The sequence below is a fragment of the Theobroma cacao genome, chromosome 1 (assembly GCF_000208745.1).
Source record: "Theobroma cacao cultivar B97-61/B2 chromosome 1, Criollo_cocoa_genome_V2, whole genome shotgun sequence".
Lineage (NCBI taxonomy): Eukaryota > Viridiplantae > Streptophyta > Magnoliopsida > Malvales > Malvaceae > Theobroma > Theobroma cacao.
In genome coordinates this window covers 6874875-6892405 of record NC_030850.1, presented here as the reverse complement: position 1 = coordinate 6892405, position 17531 = coordinate 6874875, and the positions used below count along the sequence as shown (strand labels likewise).

The 17531-nt window shown below is 32.9% G+C and overlaps 4 protein-coding genes and 1 pseudogene across 4 annotated transcripts; 1 reads left to right on the top strand and 4 right to left on the bottom strand.

Moving 5' to 3' along the window:
* On the bottom strand, positions 227-4097 carry LOC18611800 (uridylate kinase). Its single transcript, XM_007048241.2, has 7 exons — positions 3724-4097; positions 2500-2635; positions 2358-2411; positions 1732-1823; positions 1316-1542; positions 832-1008; positions 227-691 (listed from the first exon to the last, which is right to left on the bottom strand). Exons 1-7 carry the CDS (start codon positions 3948-3950, stop codon positions 582-584), a joined length of 1023 nt encoding a protein of 340 aa, XP_007048303.2. The 5' UTR covers positions 3951-4097; the 3' UTR covers positions 227-581.
* Positions 4904-5517, bottom strand: LOC18611799 (annotated as a pseudogene).
* LOC108661132 (TATA-box-binding protein-like) lies at positions 6838-7452 on the bottom strand. The gene has a single exon (XM_018117021.1). It carries the CDS (start codon positions 7450-7452, stop codon positions 6838-6840), a length of 615 nt encoding a protein of 204 aa, XP_017972510.1.
* LOC18611797 (TATA-box-binding protein) lies at positions 15186-15800 on the bottom strand. The gene has a single exon (XM_018117018.1). It carries the CDS (start codon positions 15798-15800, stop codon positions 15186-15188), a length of 615 nt encoding a protein of 204 aa, XP_017972507.1.
* LOC18611796 (TATA-box-binding protein) lies at positions 16585-17187 on the top strand. Its single transcript, XM_007048237.2, has one exon. The coding sequence runs from the start codon at positions 16585-16587 to the stop codon at positions 17185-17187; it is 603 nt and encodes a 200-aa protein (XP_007048299.2).

Sequence of the window (17531 nt, the reverse complement as noted above, 5' to 3'; positions counted from 1 at the left end):
ACATTCAAATTGAGAATATAAATTAGAGTAAAATACAGCCAACTTTTCAAGTCATAATGTTTAGTGAAAGCAGTTAACAAAGTGAAATCACCTTGAGATGATTGGCAGCTTTGGCACCAATGAGCTCTAATTGGTCATCTTTAAACCTCAGATCTCTTGCACAAATAATTGTGCTGATGATATAAGCAAAGAAATAACATGCAAAAATAGTTTTTTTTCCCCCTTCTGTCCTTTGCGACTGCTTACCACTAACATTAAACATTAAACTTAACATATCAAAGTCATTGAAGAATTACTGTTTGATTGACATTGCTACAATGTTCAAACAAGGCAAAATTCCACCAATTTTATGTAAAAAAATCAGCAGTGATATTATCTTAATCTGTCAAAGAGTGGAATGGATTTCACGCTTCATGCTTTCATTTTGGGTTTTTCAAATGTGAGCTCCAGGAAACTTCCTCTTCAAAACCTCTCATTATGCTTGAGCAATGAATTACCATCCAATACTTTCTTTTTCAAAAAGGAAAAGCAAAGTAGGGAGAAGCCACTACACTGATAGGTAACTGCACCAAGTATCTTCTTTATGTCCTCGCCACTGTTGAATTCCATGTTCCTCCAATCAATGTACCAACTCTCTCACCCTTTATTGCTTTTGAGATGTTACCCGGTTTGTTTAAATTGAAGACAACAACTGCATTGAAGGAAAGACACTTAGATCAAATTAACTCCAATTCTCTTTAGTTAATGCATTGGGGCCAACTTACAAATTCCAAACATAACACACTTATTAGTGATGCTATTATAATACAGATTGCAAAATTTTAAACATACCAGGAATGTTATTTTCTTGGCACAGAGTAATGGCAGTCATGTCCATCACTGAAAGATCTTTTGAAGTCACCTCATTATAAGTTAGTGTATCATGAAGACGGGCATTTGGATTACGCCTAGGATCATCATCATAAACCCCATCAACATTTGTGGCTTTCAGCACAACCTCTGCGTTGACTGGACCAACAAATAGAATGTCTAATTAATTCCAAACAATAGCAATATCTTGGCATTAAGAGAACATTTATTTCCAAGACATAAGTAGTAAAATCCCATCTTAAATCAGTTACGATTTATTTCAACAAATTTTACACAATGAGGGCAATTTTATGCAAGATTCAAAGTATCTTCAAAATCTCAGAAATGTTCCAAGTGACTTAGAATGTATAATAGGCTTAATGTATCAATGACCCAAACATGTTTATTCCTAGAATTATATTCCCTAAAGTGTCAGTAAGCATTCTGACTAAAGAAAATGACTTACTTTCTGCACAACGAAGGGCTGCAGCAGTATCTGTGGTGAAGAACGGATTACCAGTTCCAGCTGCAAAGATGACGACCCTTCCTTTCTCCAAATGCCTCACAGCCCTTCGACGTATATATGGCTCTGCAACCTCTGACATACGAAATGCAGTCTGAACACGTGTTGGGATGCCAATACTCTCCATTGTTGCTTGAAGAAATATAGCATTCATTACAGTTGCTAACATTCTAGCAAAAAAAATGCAGCAATAATACACATGAGAGAGAGAGAGAGAGAGAGGGCATGAGAAGATTTCCCTATGGTAGCTCAGGTCTAATTACTTTCTGCAATTATTATGACTGGTCATTCAAGGAAATATGTGCAAAACCAGAAAGACTTCTGAAACACAAAAACATGCAATCAAATAAATTACTTACCCAATGTAATCAGCAGATGAACGGTCAAGCCCACTACATCCTGCCCAAGATGATCCACGGAAAATATTACCCCCACCAACCACTATTGCAACCTGCGACAAGTACCTAAAAGATTTAGACATATAAAATGAAATCAAACAGTGGAGGTTCTAATCACTTTCAGTTTTGCAAACTCATTCTGACAACCAGTCACTCTTTCCTAATAAGTAACCTCCTCCCAAATTTTTTAATAATTTCACATGATAGTATTTATGTTGTAAGTTGCGTCTCCATGTACTTTCTAGATTACTCAACTTCATTCACAAGTGCGATTGATGCCATTTTTTATTGGTAGTAGGAATTGTTTATCCTGCTCAAACTTCTTTTTGGATCTCATCCAAATAAAGCAGATATTTGTCATAGCAATCTCCAAATTGCAATGCATGGTCCTCCACCAAAATGTAGAATCCAGGATTGCAATACGAAATTGACAACTAATCAACAATTCAACATGGTATTACAACAAAACAATTCAACATAACTGAGAAAAGGAAAAACTTAAGCACAACAACCAAATTTAAAGAAGATTGGAGGAGGAAGAAAACAGTCATGAAAGATATAAATGGAAGAAGGGGCTACAGACTAGCCTCAATGCCCAGGCGAGTCACTGATGCAACCTCCCTTGCAATAGCCATTGTAATCTGAATTCAACCAGAAACTTAATACGTCAATTTTAATCAAGAAACGAAAACATAATATGCAAAGTAAAAAAATTATTCACATCACAACCTTTGGGTCAATATTTTGAGAGTGATCTCCTGCAAGTGCTTCTCCGCTTACTTTAAGCAAAACCCTTTGCCATTTATAAGATGGTTTGTCATTCATTTGCATTCCAAAGGGAGCCATTGATGACATGTGATTATGCCTGTTAAAAGAAGGAGGCTAAAGATGCAGATAAACAAGTGCTTTCAAGAATGTTGAAAAAGTTAAAGGGGTGGGGGAAGGTTGCAGAAAGATTTAAGTAATTGTTCAATGAACCTTGAGCAGGTGCTTAAAGAAAATAGAAAGAATATCCTATATCTGCTATAAAACTTCAGCCACATGTATGAACCAAGAATTTCAATTCAGTAACCTTGAAAATAGCAATGAGAAATTGAACTCTCAAGCATTAAAGATTATCATAGCATATTAATATACAGAACAAATGATAAGGAGAAATCAAAATTCTAATTCATTAACCAAAGAAGCACTGAAGAAGGAAATATATGTCTCAAGTATTAATTAGGTCACTTTAAATTCACCTAGGAAGAGGCTCATACACTAAAAAAATATCTTATGCATATAAGAATACCCAACTGCATAGCTCAAGAGTGAGAACTATTCACTAAGATAAATTCCACATCTCTCACATGCCTTTTCACTGCCAACATGAGCACAAAGATGTAAGACACAAATATAGAATGAATGATTTTAACATACAACAGGGATTGTTTTGGGCATCCAACTGATACATTACTCCAATTACTATTTTTATCGCACCTGAAAGAATAATTTGATCATTAGGATTTGGAATAAAAAAGACAACGGACTCATCTTGTGCACAACTAGAGTCCACCATAATTGTTAGTTTCACTAGCAAAGATAATTTTATATCACTTTTGCAAAAGTCATAGTACCTTCAACATTTTTGTAGAAACTCCGCCACTGAAAAAGGATTTGAACAAAATAACAGATATTGTCTAAATAGCAAATCGATTTCCACAGTACATAAAATAGTTTCCACTTTCCAGTGCTAATGATATCCAATGTAGAAGTGCAAGGATCTTGGAATTTTTCTTTTTCCCCAGAAGTCATGCCCACTTGTTATCAAAATAGTAATGCAATTACCAACATAGCATCGAACATCACTACAAATCTCAGTAAAAACCCACACTAAGCATCAAAATTCAAAGCCCAGGACAAACTAAAAGACATACAATAAGGAAATCAAACCACCGCACCGAAGAAACATACCTGAAGTTCATGGGGTCTGGGGGGGAACCCATGTCAGATGAAGCCGAACAGTTGATAAACAATCGTCTAAATGAGCTCCGCTGACTCATTATTAAGCTACCTTGATGATGGGTTTTTACAGGAGAAGGACCCAAAAATAGCAATGATGATGATGATGAAGATGAAGATGTAGACGAAGAGATTGGACTGAAAGAGATGATGGGTAGAAAAGAAGTACAGACTGCCATGGAAAAAATTGGGAATTTGATTGCTATTAAAAGCAACTGTAATGTGTTCTTCAAATTGCTGCCGCCAAAAAGATAAGCTTTGGGCTATGCTCTGTATCTCCTCGAGATAACATAGGGTGGAGTTATGATATTTATTTTTTTTATTTTTGTATTTTTATTGAGAAAATAGACGTTTTTTATGATAAAATATCTCATGAAGCGGATCCATGGAGTAATAGCCAAACTAAATAAAAATGGATTTTCATGTATTTAATGTATTTTGTTTCTTTATGCATTTATTTATGAGTTCATAAAATTTATAATTTTGTTGAGCTTGTTATTTTTTATTAGTATATAATTTTGTTGAACTCTAATAAAGCTTGTGTACTTTCAAGCATATTGGAAGTAAAATGAAAGACCTTAATGATATCAACCCTCTAGCATATAATTTTGATGAAGATCCCTTCACTATTGTAATGGATGACAAATTCATAACATGTAGATTACTTTAAAAAAAAAATCTTGGGTAAATTTTTTGGAATACAAGAATTTAATTAGCAATTGTAGTCAATTTTTCTAAATTTTTTTATAAAAATTATTTTATTATTTTGATAATTAATAACAAATTTCTCAACTCTAACCACACACATGACAAGTCTGGGTTTAGTTTCCAAAAACTCAAGTTTAGTAAGACTTATAAGAAAAAGAAAATTCTAAATCGACAAAAACTTTTCGAACAAACAATGGTAACAAAATATGCAGGAAATTTCTTTTATAAACAGTTGCGACAAGAAGAAAACTTATCAAATACCAAAATGCAAAATAGAGCAATAACAAGTTTTGAAATTGAAACTTTCATTTGAAGTAAGAAAATTATTGAAAGTTTACATTCAAATCCATTGTCAAAATACAAAAAACTTAGAAAGAAACAAAGAATTACTAAATCCTAATTTTATATGAAATGCTGAACTTCTTCACTTGTAAGTTCTCTTGAAAGACATCAGAACAGGATATATGTTGTCAAAAGCTTGAAAAATTCTCTCTCTCTTTTGAGCTCCAGCAATAACAATATTTCCCGAAGGAAAAATAAGAACAGTAACTTTAGGTGTTTTGACTCTATATATTAATCCTGGAAATAACTCTGGCTCATATATTGCGAACTCCCATGAAAAGCTGCAAGCCGCACAAGACTGATAGGGAACTTCATATCACAAGAAGCAACAATGTTCTGAATCTTGAAATCCTTGAACTGAACATCAAAACCAATTTTCTGAATGATTCGAGCGAACTTGCGAGCAGCCAGTAGAGACTGTTGCTTGGTTTTGGCTCCAGTGCAAACAATCTTTCCGGATAAAAATATGAGTGCGGTGGTCTTGGGTTCTTTGATCCTCATTATCACAGCAGCAAATCTTTTGGGGTTGTATTCGGAATTTCGTGCATGAAGCGCAATGGCCTCGAGGTTCAACGTGCAACCCAAGTTCACAGTGGAAACCACATTCTGAACGGTAGACACGATGGGAGACCCGAGAGTGTGAGAACTGGAAGGCGCCAAAACTTGATTACCTATCGCTAACTCCGAATCTGCCATGTTGGTAAGACTGACAGTACTCTCGCTGGATTGGTTTGAAGGCAAGATTGAAGGGTTTCTTTCACTCAAGAATGGGGAGGAACTAAATAGTTTAAGCAAGCAGGAGCAGAGAGGGCATGAATCTGTTGTCAAGAAGAGACAAGAAAATATATAAGAGATGGCTTAGAAGTAGGTGACTTTATAACTTTATTTTGTAAATCATAATCAAGATGGTACAAGGCATATGAGTCACTGTAGGAAAGGATAATTTTAAATTTTACGTTTGCTCCAATTTTTTTCTATTGATTTAAGTAAATTTTGAATTTTTATAAAAAAAAATATATGCACAATACCTAAAAAACTCCTAAATTATTTAAAAATTTCAAATAAATATTTTTTGACATTTGATCAAATCATTATATTTTTATTTTAAACCAAATAAACCCTATAATTAATAAAATACCCCTTATCATTTAATTTATACTATTTTTTATGTATTTATTTATGAGTTAATAAAATTTATAATTTTGTTGGGCTTGTTATTTTTAATAGTATATTACTTGCATATATATATATATATATATATATATTATTTCTTTCATATTAGTAAATATAATAAAATGTTTTTTTTATGAAAAAAATAAGATAAGGGAATAGTTTTTAAGTTCGCTTCAAAATTAAATGTCCAAATCTACAACTGAGTTGACTTATGCGATTCTTTTAAATTAAAACTATTAAGGCTGAGGTATTACCGTGTACTACTCTAATAAAGCTTTTGTACTTTGAAGCATATTGGAAGTAAAATGATAAATGTATAAGATGTAATGGATGACGAATTCATAAAATGTAAATTACTTTAAAAATAAATCTTGGATAAATTTTCTGGAATATAAGAATTTAATTAGCAATTGTAATCAATTTTTCTAAATTTTATTATAATTTATTTTATTATTTTGATAATTAATAACAAATTTCTAAAGTCTAACCGTAAACATGACAAGTCTAGGTTTAGTTTCCAAAAACTCAAACTTAATAAGACTCATAAGAAAAAAGAAACTCTAAACCAACAAAAACCTTTCGCACAAACAATAGCAATAAAATATACAGAAAATTTCTTTTATAAGCAGTTACGACAAGAAGAAAACTTATCAAAGACCAAATATGCAAAATAGAGCAAATTACAAATTTTGAAATTGAAACTTTCATTAGAAGAAAGAAAATTATTGAAAGGTTACATTCAAACACCATATGATAGCTATTTAATCCATTGTCAAAATACAAAAACTTAGAAAGAAACAAAGAATTACTAAACCCTAATTCTATATGAAATGCTGAACTTCTTCACTTGTAGTTTCTCTTGAAGGACATCAAAACAGGATATATGTTCTCGAAAGCTTGGAAAATATGATCTCTCTTTTGAGCTCCAGCAATAACAATATTTCCCGAAGGAAAAACAAGGATGGCAACTTTAGGTGTTTTCATTCGATATATTAATCCCGGAAATAACTCTGGCTCATATATTGTGAACTTCCCATGAAAAGCTGCAAGCTGCACAAGACTGATGGGGAACTTCATATTACAAGAAGCAACAATGTTCTGAATCTTGAAATCCTTGAACTGAATATCAAAACCAATTTTTTGAATGATTCGAGCGAACTTGCGAGCAGCCAGTAGGGATTGTTGCTCGGTTTTGGCTCCAGTGCAAACAATCTTTCCAGATGAAAATATGAGTGCGGTGGTCTTGGGTTCTTTGATCCTCATTATCACAGCAGCAAATCTTTTGGGGTTGTATTCGGAATTTCGTGCATGAAGCGCAATGAACTTGAGGTCCAGCTTGCAACCCAAGTTCACAGTGGAAACCACGTTCTGAAGGGCAGGGACAAGGGGAGACCCGAGAGGGTGAGTACTGGAAGGCTCCAAAACTTGGTTACTGATCCCTGACTCTGAATCTGCCATGTTGGTAAGACTGACAGTACTCTCGTTGGATTGGTTTGAAGGCAAGATTGAAGGGTTTCTTTTACTCAAGAATGGGGAGGAACTAAATAGTTTAAGCAAGCAGGAGCAGAGAGGGCATGAATCTGTTGTCAAGAAGAGACAAGAAAATATATAAGAGATGGCTTAGAAGTAGGTGACTTTATAACTTTATTTTGTAAATCATAATCATGATGGTACAAGGTATATGAGTCACTGTAGGAAAAGGAAAATTTTAAATTTTAAGTTTGTTCCAATTTTTTTCTATTGACTTAAGTAAATTTTGAATTTTTATAAAAAAATATAAGCACAATACTTAAAAACTCTTCAATTATTGAAAATAATTCAAATAAACTTTTTCTTTTTGCCTTCAATATAATTAATGGTTGATTTAATTAAAATACCCCTTATCATTTCTATACAATTTATTTTTTATATATATATTTATTTATGAGTTAATAAAATTTATAATTTTGTTGAGCTTGTTATTTTTTATTAGTATATTACTTGAACATGCATGTGTATATATATATATATATATATTTATATTTATATAATTTTTTTATATTAGTAAATATAATAAAATGTGTTTTTTATGAAAAAAAATAAGATAAGAGTATAGTTTTTAATTTGGCTTCAAAATTAAATGTCTAAATCTGCAACTGAGTTAACCTATGTGATTCTTTTAAATTACCCTATAGTATAATTTATGTTTTCAATAGAGGCATATAAAACTTAAATCCTCATCCCAAGAATAAAAAAGAAAAGGAAAACTGAAGAACTATTTTCTTAAATACTTTGACAGAAAAATCAACGAAATTTCCCTGCACAAATTCCATTTTTCCCTATTATTAGTACTCAAACTCATGCTGGCTTAATTAGGAGGTCCTCGCCAGTATAATTTGCCTTTTTTTTTTGAGAAATTTAATAATACATAAGAATATTATTTCAAAAAAATAATACATGAGAATAAAAGAGAAAATATTGAAATTATAAGGAAAATACTTTTATTTTTTATTTTTCCCAACTCAGTATTCTTTTTCTACGAAAAATTGCATGCAAAATACAGATATAACCAATCAAACATAACGTTGCAATTATAAACAAAAATATTGATATGTGTTAATAAATAATATAAATGTTTATATAAATAAGACTACATTTGAAATCTTAACTGAATTGGAAAATGGACCATGCTTACATGATTTACAATTTTTTTTTTTTAAAGTGTGTGTGTGTGTGTGCGTGTGTATCAGAAACTCCATTGTTGAATGCCTTGCATACACATAAAAGGGGTTGCCATGCTAGACCTTCTTTTGGTGTTAAGAGTAACCACCACCTTCTTTTGGTGTCCTAATATGTTCAAGTTTTCCTGATCATAAGATTTGTGAGTGCCATGTGCTGTTCACTCGACTTGAAATACTTAATATCTCTGGTAATCATCTCACTGATGCATGTGGATCATATCTTTCAACCATCCTTGAAAAGTGCAAAGGTAAATTGCATTCCCTACTGTTCAGTCAATTTTAATATAGGCTTCTTTACATTTACTAAATGGCTTATCGTTTAGTTTTTGCCTTTGGAATAATGGTGTTGTCATATGAAAATCTCTGCCTTGTATCATTTGAATATAGATTCTTTTACTTGAATATATCAGCTGATGTCCCCTTTGATCTTTAGCCCTGTATAGCTTGAATGTAGAGCGCTGTTCCATTACTTCCAGAACAATTCAAAAGGTTGTTGATGCACTGGATATTGGATCTGCACTAACGTATGCTTATCAAATCAGTGAATAATCCTCTTAAATTCCCATTTTTTTCGGACAAGCTATCTAAGCATCACTCTTTTGGCAGGATATAACAACCCTATATCTGGGAATTGTTAGAATACTAAATTGTAAAATTTAGAAATTGACTTCAAGGTTTGTATCAATGTCATTGTCCTTTAAAGTTTTATTCGCCCCTACTTATAGTGTGCAAAAAAGTTCCTAATGTATAAAGCTCGAAGATACAATGAAGCCCAGTAATTAATGATGTTTTGCACTGATGAAATCAATCCATTAAGTACTCATTGGAGTATAACAAGATTATCAAACTTTTATAATATTTTTCTACAGCAAAATAATATAGAAGAAAACTTGAAAAATGTTTGAGAAAGAAAGAAAAGATTTTTTTATTTACTGTTGTAAGTTCTGTTGGTACATGGGGTCTTTTTTATAAGCTTAGATGCCTGTTTTCAACAGAAATTGTTTGTGTCTGTTTCAAACAGTCACTCTTGTTGACCTTTTTCAACAGACGTAACTTTTTTTTTTATTTTATTTATTTCCAACAAATATAACCCTTCTCTTAATTTTTAATTTCCAACAATCATAATTTTTTCTTTTATTTTTATATCTTTTATTTGAAAATGTCCAACAATCCCCCACCATTTTCAAATTAATTCAAATTTTCGATAATCTTGAAAATCAATTACATAAATGAAGGTGTCTTCCGATTGAATCTTCACTTAGTGAAAACATATTAAAGTTAATCAAAATTGCATGGTAAACTATGCTTTAAACCAACTATTTCATGTGATTAACCGAACACATCTCACACAATGATTTCAACACCAATGAATGCACAGTATCCGGTGACGCTTTTATGGTCATGCATATATATTCTCTTTTCATGAGTATTGTTAGAGCCAAGCTCTTGAACTTCTAGAAGCGGCCACACTTCACACTCACATAGGTAGATCCCATAAATACTCCCGTAACTAAAGCATTCTAACAAATTTATGTTATGGGTCTATTAAGAGTATATAACTCATCCTTTCCTTACCATTATAGGAACCTAGCACTTCACTTGGGATAGAGTATAATATATTATATTATAGTACTAGCAACCACATGCAAATGATGTACTTTGTCTCATTGAACTCAAGAGTTGACATTATACCAAGCATTGAGTCGAGTTTCCACTATGGGTGACTTTTAATTTATGAGCTTGAGCCTCATCCCCTTTAAAGTCTTATTTATAAGATCTCTAGTAAGACTTTTTATTAAAGGATCCGTCAAGTTTTCATTAGACCTCACAAAAGTTATAGTGATCACCCCATCAAAAATTAATTATCGAACATAGCTATGTCTTAATCCAATATGTCTAAACTTTCCATTGCATACTTGGCTATATGGTTTTGCTAAAGTTGCTTCACTATCACAATGAATAGAAATTGGAGAAATTGGTTTAGGCTAATAAGGTACACCATAGAGTAAATTTCTTAGCCATTCAGCTTCCTTAGTAATAGCAGCAACCAATACAATAAATTCGGCTACCATGGAAGAATACGTTTGCCTTTTATATCCTCAAGAAATGGCACCCCCACCAAGTATGAAGATCCATCCTCTAATGGAAGCATGATCTTCTAAACTTGTAATCCAACAGCAAATGTTATATTTGGCCTTGTATATATCATTGTAATATATTAAGCAACTAATTAGTCTTATATATTGTAATTGATCAACAACCTTACCAGTATTAACTACTAATTAATTTGAAGATCTATTGGTGTAAATGCTGGTATACAATTGCTAAGAAACTTTTTATGCACTTTCTCAATGTAATACAATTATGAAAAAGTTATGTTGTTTTCATCGTGAAATATTTTAATTCTTAAATGACATTCGTTACACCCATGTCTTTCATTGCAAAATTATTTGACAAAAACTTCTTTGTCTAATCGACTTGTTCCAAATCCATACCAAAATTAGCATATCATTCACATATAAGCAAATTATAACACTTTTGCTATTTGGGAATTTGTTATATAAGCACTTGTCAGATTTATTTATGTTATAACCATTAGTTAAAACGATTTCATCAAATTTTTTATACCATTGTTTTGGTGTTTGTTTAAGCTTGTACAATGATTTGACAAGTGTATAAACTTTACACTATTGTCTTGAAATAACAAACCCTTTTGGTTATTCTACATAGACTTCCTTTTTTAATTCACCATTTAAAAATGCTATTTTGATATCTGTTTGGTGAATTACTAAGTTATAAATTGATGTAAGGGATATTAGAAATCTAATTGTAGCAATTCTTGCTACTAGAGCATAAGTATCAAAGTAATCAATCTCTTACTTTTACGTAAAGTTTTTGACTATTAATCTTGCTTCTTACTTGACACCAGGGAGAAAGAAACTCTTGAGGCAAGTAGAAATACTGCTAGTAAATGGATTCCTCCAATCTTGTTAGATATTTAAGAAAGTAGATTCCTACAAAATTTTCATACTTTCACTTCCATTTTTTTTTCTTTTACATTGATATTCATTAACCCACATAGTTATAACCTAAAACCACCAAACAAGAGGTCTATTGATTATTATGCTAATCATACAATTAAAAAAGAACAAGAAAAATAATTAGCAGTTAGCCTATACTTAACCGTGTCATCTGCTTTGGATTATAAACAAGTTATGGCAAGAGCAGTAACAAAGAATCTAAAAACTAAAAACTTATAGTTCAATACCCATCATTTAGTCCCCTCACATGCAATGAGGCAAGTTTGTATCAGGATTTGCTCTTTAAACTTTTGACCTCTATTAATGGTTCCAAAATCTAGACCTGAGGCAATTGATAAAGTCTTAGTTTCTCAGACCTTTTCCTACCTCAAGAAAAGACTCGGCCCGTCATATAATTTTAGATTTATGGTTCAGCATTAGTTTGGGATATGCCTTAATAAACCATCATTCTTACGCAAGTTTGCATTTTTTTTTTTATTTTAGGATGACAAGTATTTATTCTTAAGTATATTATGCATATCATATACAATATTGTGTATTAAACTCAAATCAAATCAATTAAGAAAAGAAAGCTTATCTGGTAATCTGGAGAAAAATTCATTGTGCTATTTCTTTGTCAATCATCAACTCGGTTTAATCAGAAGCCAATTTCCTTAGTGTTCCACTTGCAGCAGTCATTATTGAAACGAAATAAAACCTTAAGATTATTAGAACACCAAATTGAAAAATTCAAAAATTGGCTTCAAGAAGTGTATCAATGCCATTGTCCTTACGGTTTTATTCGCCCCCACTTGTAGTGTGTAAAAGAGTTACCGACGTATAAACTTCAAAGATACAATGAAGCTCAGTGATTGATGATGTTTTGCACTAATGAAATCAATCCACTAAACTCACCGTAGTATAACAAGATTATCAAACTTCTATAATATTTTTCCACAACAAAATAATATAAAAGAACACTTGGAAAATGTTTGAGAAAGGAAAGAAAGATTTTTCTGTTTACTGATGTACGTTTTGTTGGTAAAGAGGATCCTTTTTTTATAAGCTTAGATGTCTGTTCCCAACAGACATTGTTTGTCTCTGTTTCAAACAGTCGCTCTTGTTGGTCTTTCCCAACAGACGTGGGTTTTTTTTATTTTATTTATTTTCAACAAATATAATTCTTTTTTTAATTTTTAATTTTCAACGATCATAATTTTTCCTTTTATTCTGATATCTTTTATTTGAAAATGTCCACAATAGGAATGCCATTGCCATCACTAATTTATTGCGCAAACTTGCTAAAATGAAAGGTTTAAGATACAGAGAACTTTTGCCTTGTTTTTCCTGATGTAGTTTATAATTTATGAACGCAGAGTCTTGCTGACGTATTATTTTTTTCAGATTTTCAAATCTTAGTCTAAATGGCTTAAAACTAAGCAAGCCTGTGGTTGCTGGCCTTTGCCACCTTTCTAAAACCTCATGTTTGTCGCGGTTGATGCTTGAGGGCACTGGTATAGGAACTGTAAGCAAAATTTCATGTCCCCATTTCTTTTACTTCAATATCAGCTTGCTTCGAGTGTACGGCTTAACTTTCTTCCTCTGCTTGTGATTGGGTTCTGAGGTCATTTGTAGGATGGAGCACTAGGATTGACTCAAACATTTTTTAGCTCAACTCATGAGCCTTTGAAACTTGATCTGTCTTATTGTGGAGTAACATCTACATACGTTTATCAAATTAACACTGATGTTACTTTCATTAGTGGCATTCTTGAGCTGAACCTTGGAGGAAATCCCATTATGCTAGAGGTTTGTATATATATAAATCAGATTATGACACTTTTGCTGTATGCAAGTACCTTGCAAAAAACTGTTTAAAATTGGTATGAACTGCAGGTTTTGGATTTTGGATGTGAGACACAGGTGCAGTTTATCTGTTCTGGTGCTAGTATAATGATCATTTTTATTATTTTGGAGAGTATGTAATGGAAATCTATAGCTTTTATTTTGTGCACACTATGTGGATTTACCTTAAATTGGGAAGATAAGATAGATTGGAATATGATTGGAGCTATGAACACGGGGTGGCAATGCATTAGCATCACTGCTTATCAATCCTCAATGTTGTCGAAAAGTTTTGATCCTGAACAAGTGTCAGCTGGGGATGGCTGGAATTCTTCAAATAATTCAGGCACTAGCAGGTTAAATTACCAATTCCACTATGATTTTTAATATTTCTATCAAAACTTAATTTTCTAATTTCAAAGTTGGTTTTCCTTGGAGAGAATGACTCTCTAAAAGAGCTCAATCTTGCTGATAATGCTGATAGGAATAAGTAGTTAACTATACAATATGATAAATTGACAAATGAGAGCTCAGAATACTTACAGCCAGACCACACCATATCTGAACCGTCTCTTAATAAATGTGTTTCCAAGGAATGTGATGGTGAACAGGGCATGCAGTAAGCTTGAAGTTGCTGATAGCGAAGATGATGAGATAAGGGTGGGAACAGTTGCATCCGAGTTCGATAACAGCTGTGCAAGCTCATGCCAAAGAAATTCGTCTATGGAGGGCCAGTTCATTCAAGAGCTTTCTACTGCCATTGGTATGGTAAAGCAGGTGCAGGGTTTTGGATCTTAGCAATAATGGGTTCTCAATTCAACCTTCCGAAGCTTTATCCAATGCTTGGTCATCAGGTTTAAGGGTTGGTTTAGCTTGGCGGCATATTGAGAATCAGACAGTCCATTTTTCAGTGGAAGGAAACAAGTGTTGTAGAGTCAAATCCTGCTGCAAAAAGGATTGAATCTATTGCTTCTGGGTGGATATTGACACGTTGTATAATCACCTACATAGTAACAAACCACTCATCGTAGCAACACATTTCCACTGATGTTGTTCCTTCAATATTGTAATGGAGAATGAATTCATAAAATGTAGATTACTTTAAAAATAAAACTTGGGTCAATTTTCTGGAATATAAGAATTTAATTAGAAATTGTAATAAAGTTTTCTAAACTTAATTATAAAATAATAAAATTATTTTTATAATAACAAATTTTTTTAAGTCTAGCAGCAAACATGACCATTTTAGGTTTAGCTTCCAAAAACTCAGACTTAATAAAGTCTATAAGAAAAAAAAATAGATATTCTAAATCTAAATAAACCTTTCGCACAAACAATGGTAGCAAAATATGTAGGAAATTTCTTTTATAAGCAGCTAGACAAAAAGAAAACTTATCAAACACTGAAAATGCAAAGTAGAGCAAACTAAAGTTTCGAAATTGAAACTTTCATTATAAGTAAGAAAATTATTGAAAGTTTACATTTATACACTGTACCACAGTTATCTAATTCACTGTCAAAATACAAAAAACTAGAAAGAAACAAAGAATTACTAAGTCCTAAATCTATATGAAATTAGAAGTTGATCTTGCTGCTCTTAACTTCTTCACTTGTAATTTCTCTTGAAAGACGTCAAAACAGGATATATGTTCTCGAAAGCTTGGAAAATATGATCTCTCTTTTGAGCTCCAGCAATAACAATATTTCCCGAAGGAAAAACAAGGATGGCAACTTTAGGTGTTTTCATTCGATATATTAATCCCGGAAATAACTCTGGCTCATATATTGTGAACTTCCCATGAAAAGCTGCAAGCTGCACAAGACTGATGGGGAACTTCATATTACAAGAAGCAACAATGTTCTGAATCTTGAAATCCTTGAACTGAATATCAAAACCAATTTTTTGAATGATTCGAGCGAACTTGCGAGCAGCCAGTAGGGATTGTTGCTCGGTTTTGGCTCCAGTGCAAACAATCTTTCCAGAAGAAAATATGAGTGCGGTGGTCTTGGGTTCTTTGATCCTCATTATCACAGCAGCAAATCTTTTGGGGTTGTATTCGGAATTTCGTGCATGAAGCGCAATGAACTTGAGGTCCAGCTTGCAACCCAAGTTCACAGTGGAAACCACATTCTGAAGGGTAGGGACAAGGGGAGACCCGAGAGGGTGAGTACTGGAAGGCTCCAAAACTTGGTTACTGATCCCTGACTCTGAATCTGCCATGTTGGTAAGACTGACAGTACTCTCGTTGGATTGGTTTGAAGGCAAGATTGAAGGGTTTCTTTCTCTCGAGAATGGGAACTAAATAGTTAAAGCAGGAGCAGGGAGGGCATGAATCTGTTGTAAGAGATGGCTTTGACATCGGTGACTTTATAGCCTTATTTTGTAAATCATAATCATGATGGTAGAAGGTATATGAGTCACTGTAGGAAAAGGAAAATTTCATGTTATTTAAATTTCAAGTTTGCTTCAATTTTTTTCTATTGATTTAAATTTGGAATTTTTATTAAAAAAATATATCACTAAAGTCAACGTTTATTGACTACTCCCAAATAAATAAAATGGTTAATTGTTATCCATAAATAAATAAAAGGGTAATTTTCCTTTTAGAATAAAAATTCGAAAAATCTTCTGCCACAGGGACTTGGATTTCCATAGGCTCCAGTGTTAAACCCTCTCCTATCTTTTATATATATATATATATATATAAACCCCTCCTTATTAGTATTAAACAAAAAACAGCTCTAAATATTCTTTCTTAGCAAATTCTGAGAAGAAAGAAAGAAACCTCGAAATTTTTAGTTCAGGACTAATTCGCAGAGGGTCATTGGTCTGACGACGGTAGATACGGGGCTATATCAATTGTTTAATCTATTTCTATTCTCATGCAACAAACAGTACTTCTATATTAGTCTCATATGCAAATTCTGGGAAGAAGGAAAACCCTGGAATCGTGCATTCAAGATCAATTCAAACTTTCAAAGAGAGGGTACTCATTGGTGTCAAGATGGCAGATACAGGATCATCGGAAAGTAACCAAGTTTCCGATCCATCCGGCCGCCCAACCCCTATGCTTCAGAATGTAGTTTCAACTGTGAACCTGAACTGCACCCTGGATCTAAAGGCCATTGCCCTTCATGCTCGCAACGCAGAATACAACCCCAGAAGGTTTGCTGCCGTGGTAATGAGGATCAAGGAACCTAAAACCACTGCACTCATATTTTCCTCTGGAAAGATTGTTTGCACTGGTGCCAAAACCGTGCAACAATCCCAGTTGGCTGCCAGGAAGTATGCTCGAATCGTTGAAAAGCTTGGATTTCATGTCAATTTCAGGGATTTCAAGATTCAGAATCTGGTTGCTTCTTGTAACGTTTTGGTCCCTATCAGTTTAACACGTCTTGCTTGTCATCATTATGAGCATGCAACATATGAACCAGAGTTGTTTCCAGGATTAATTTATCGGATGAGACGACCCAAAATCACAATGTTAATTTTTCCATCTGGAAAGCTTGTTATTACTGGAGCAAAGGAGAGGGTTGAAATAGATACAGCTTTTGAGAATATATATCCTGTTCTCATGTCTTTCAGGATAAACAAGAAAGACAAGTAATTTCTTGGAAGAGCAGCCAGACCCAGTTTTCCTCCGAAATTAGTTCTTGTAATAGGACCTGACCTTGATTAATTGGTTTAGATTTTCTTTCAATTGTAAATTCTCAAGGAGAGGTGTTTTCATCTCAACTAGTAAAATATATAAATCTTTTTATCCCTCGTTAATCTTTTGTTGCCCCCAAGAGAACAGAATTTCAAGAATAAGCAAGTTGTTAGCTATTTAAATATTCAAAAAAATGTAGGAGGCCCAATTTGAAATCTTTCTTTCGAAACGATCAAATAGACATACCTACATTACATATATACTGACGACACAACGTACACATGTATGTGCTAGTACTAACA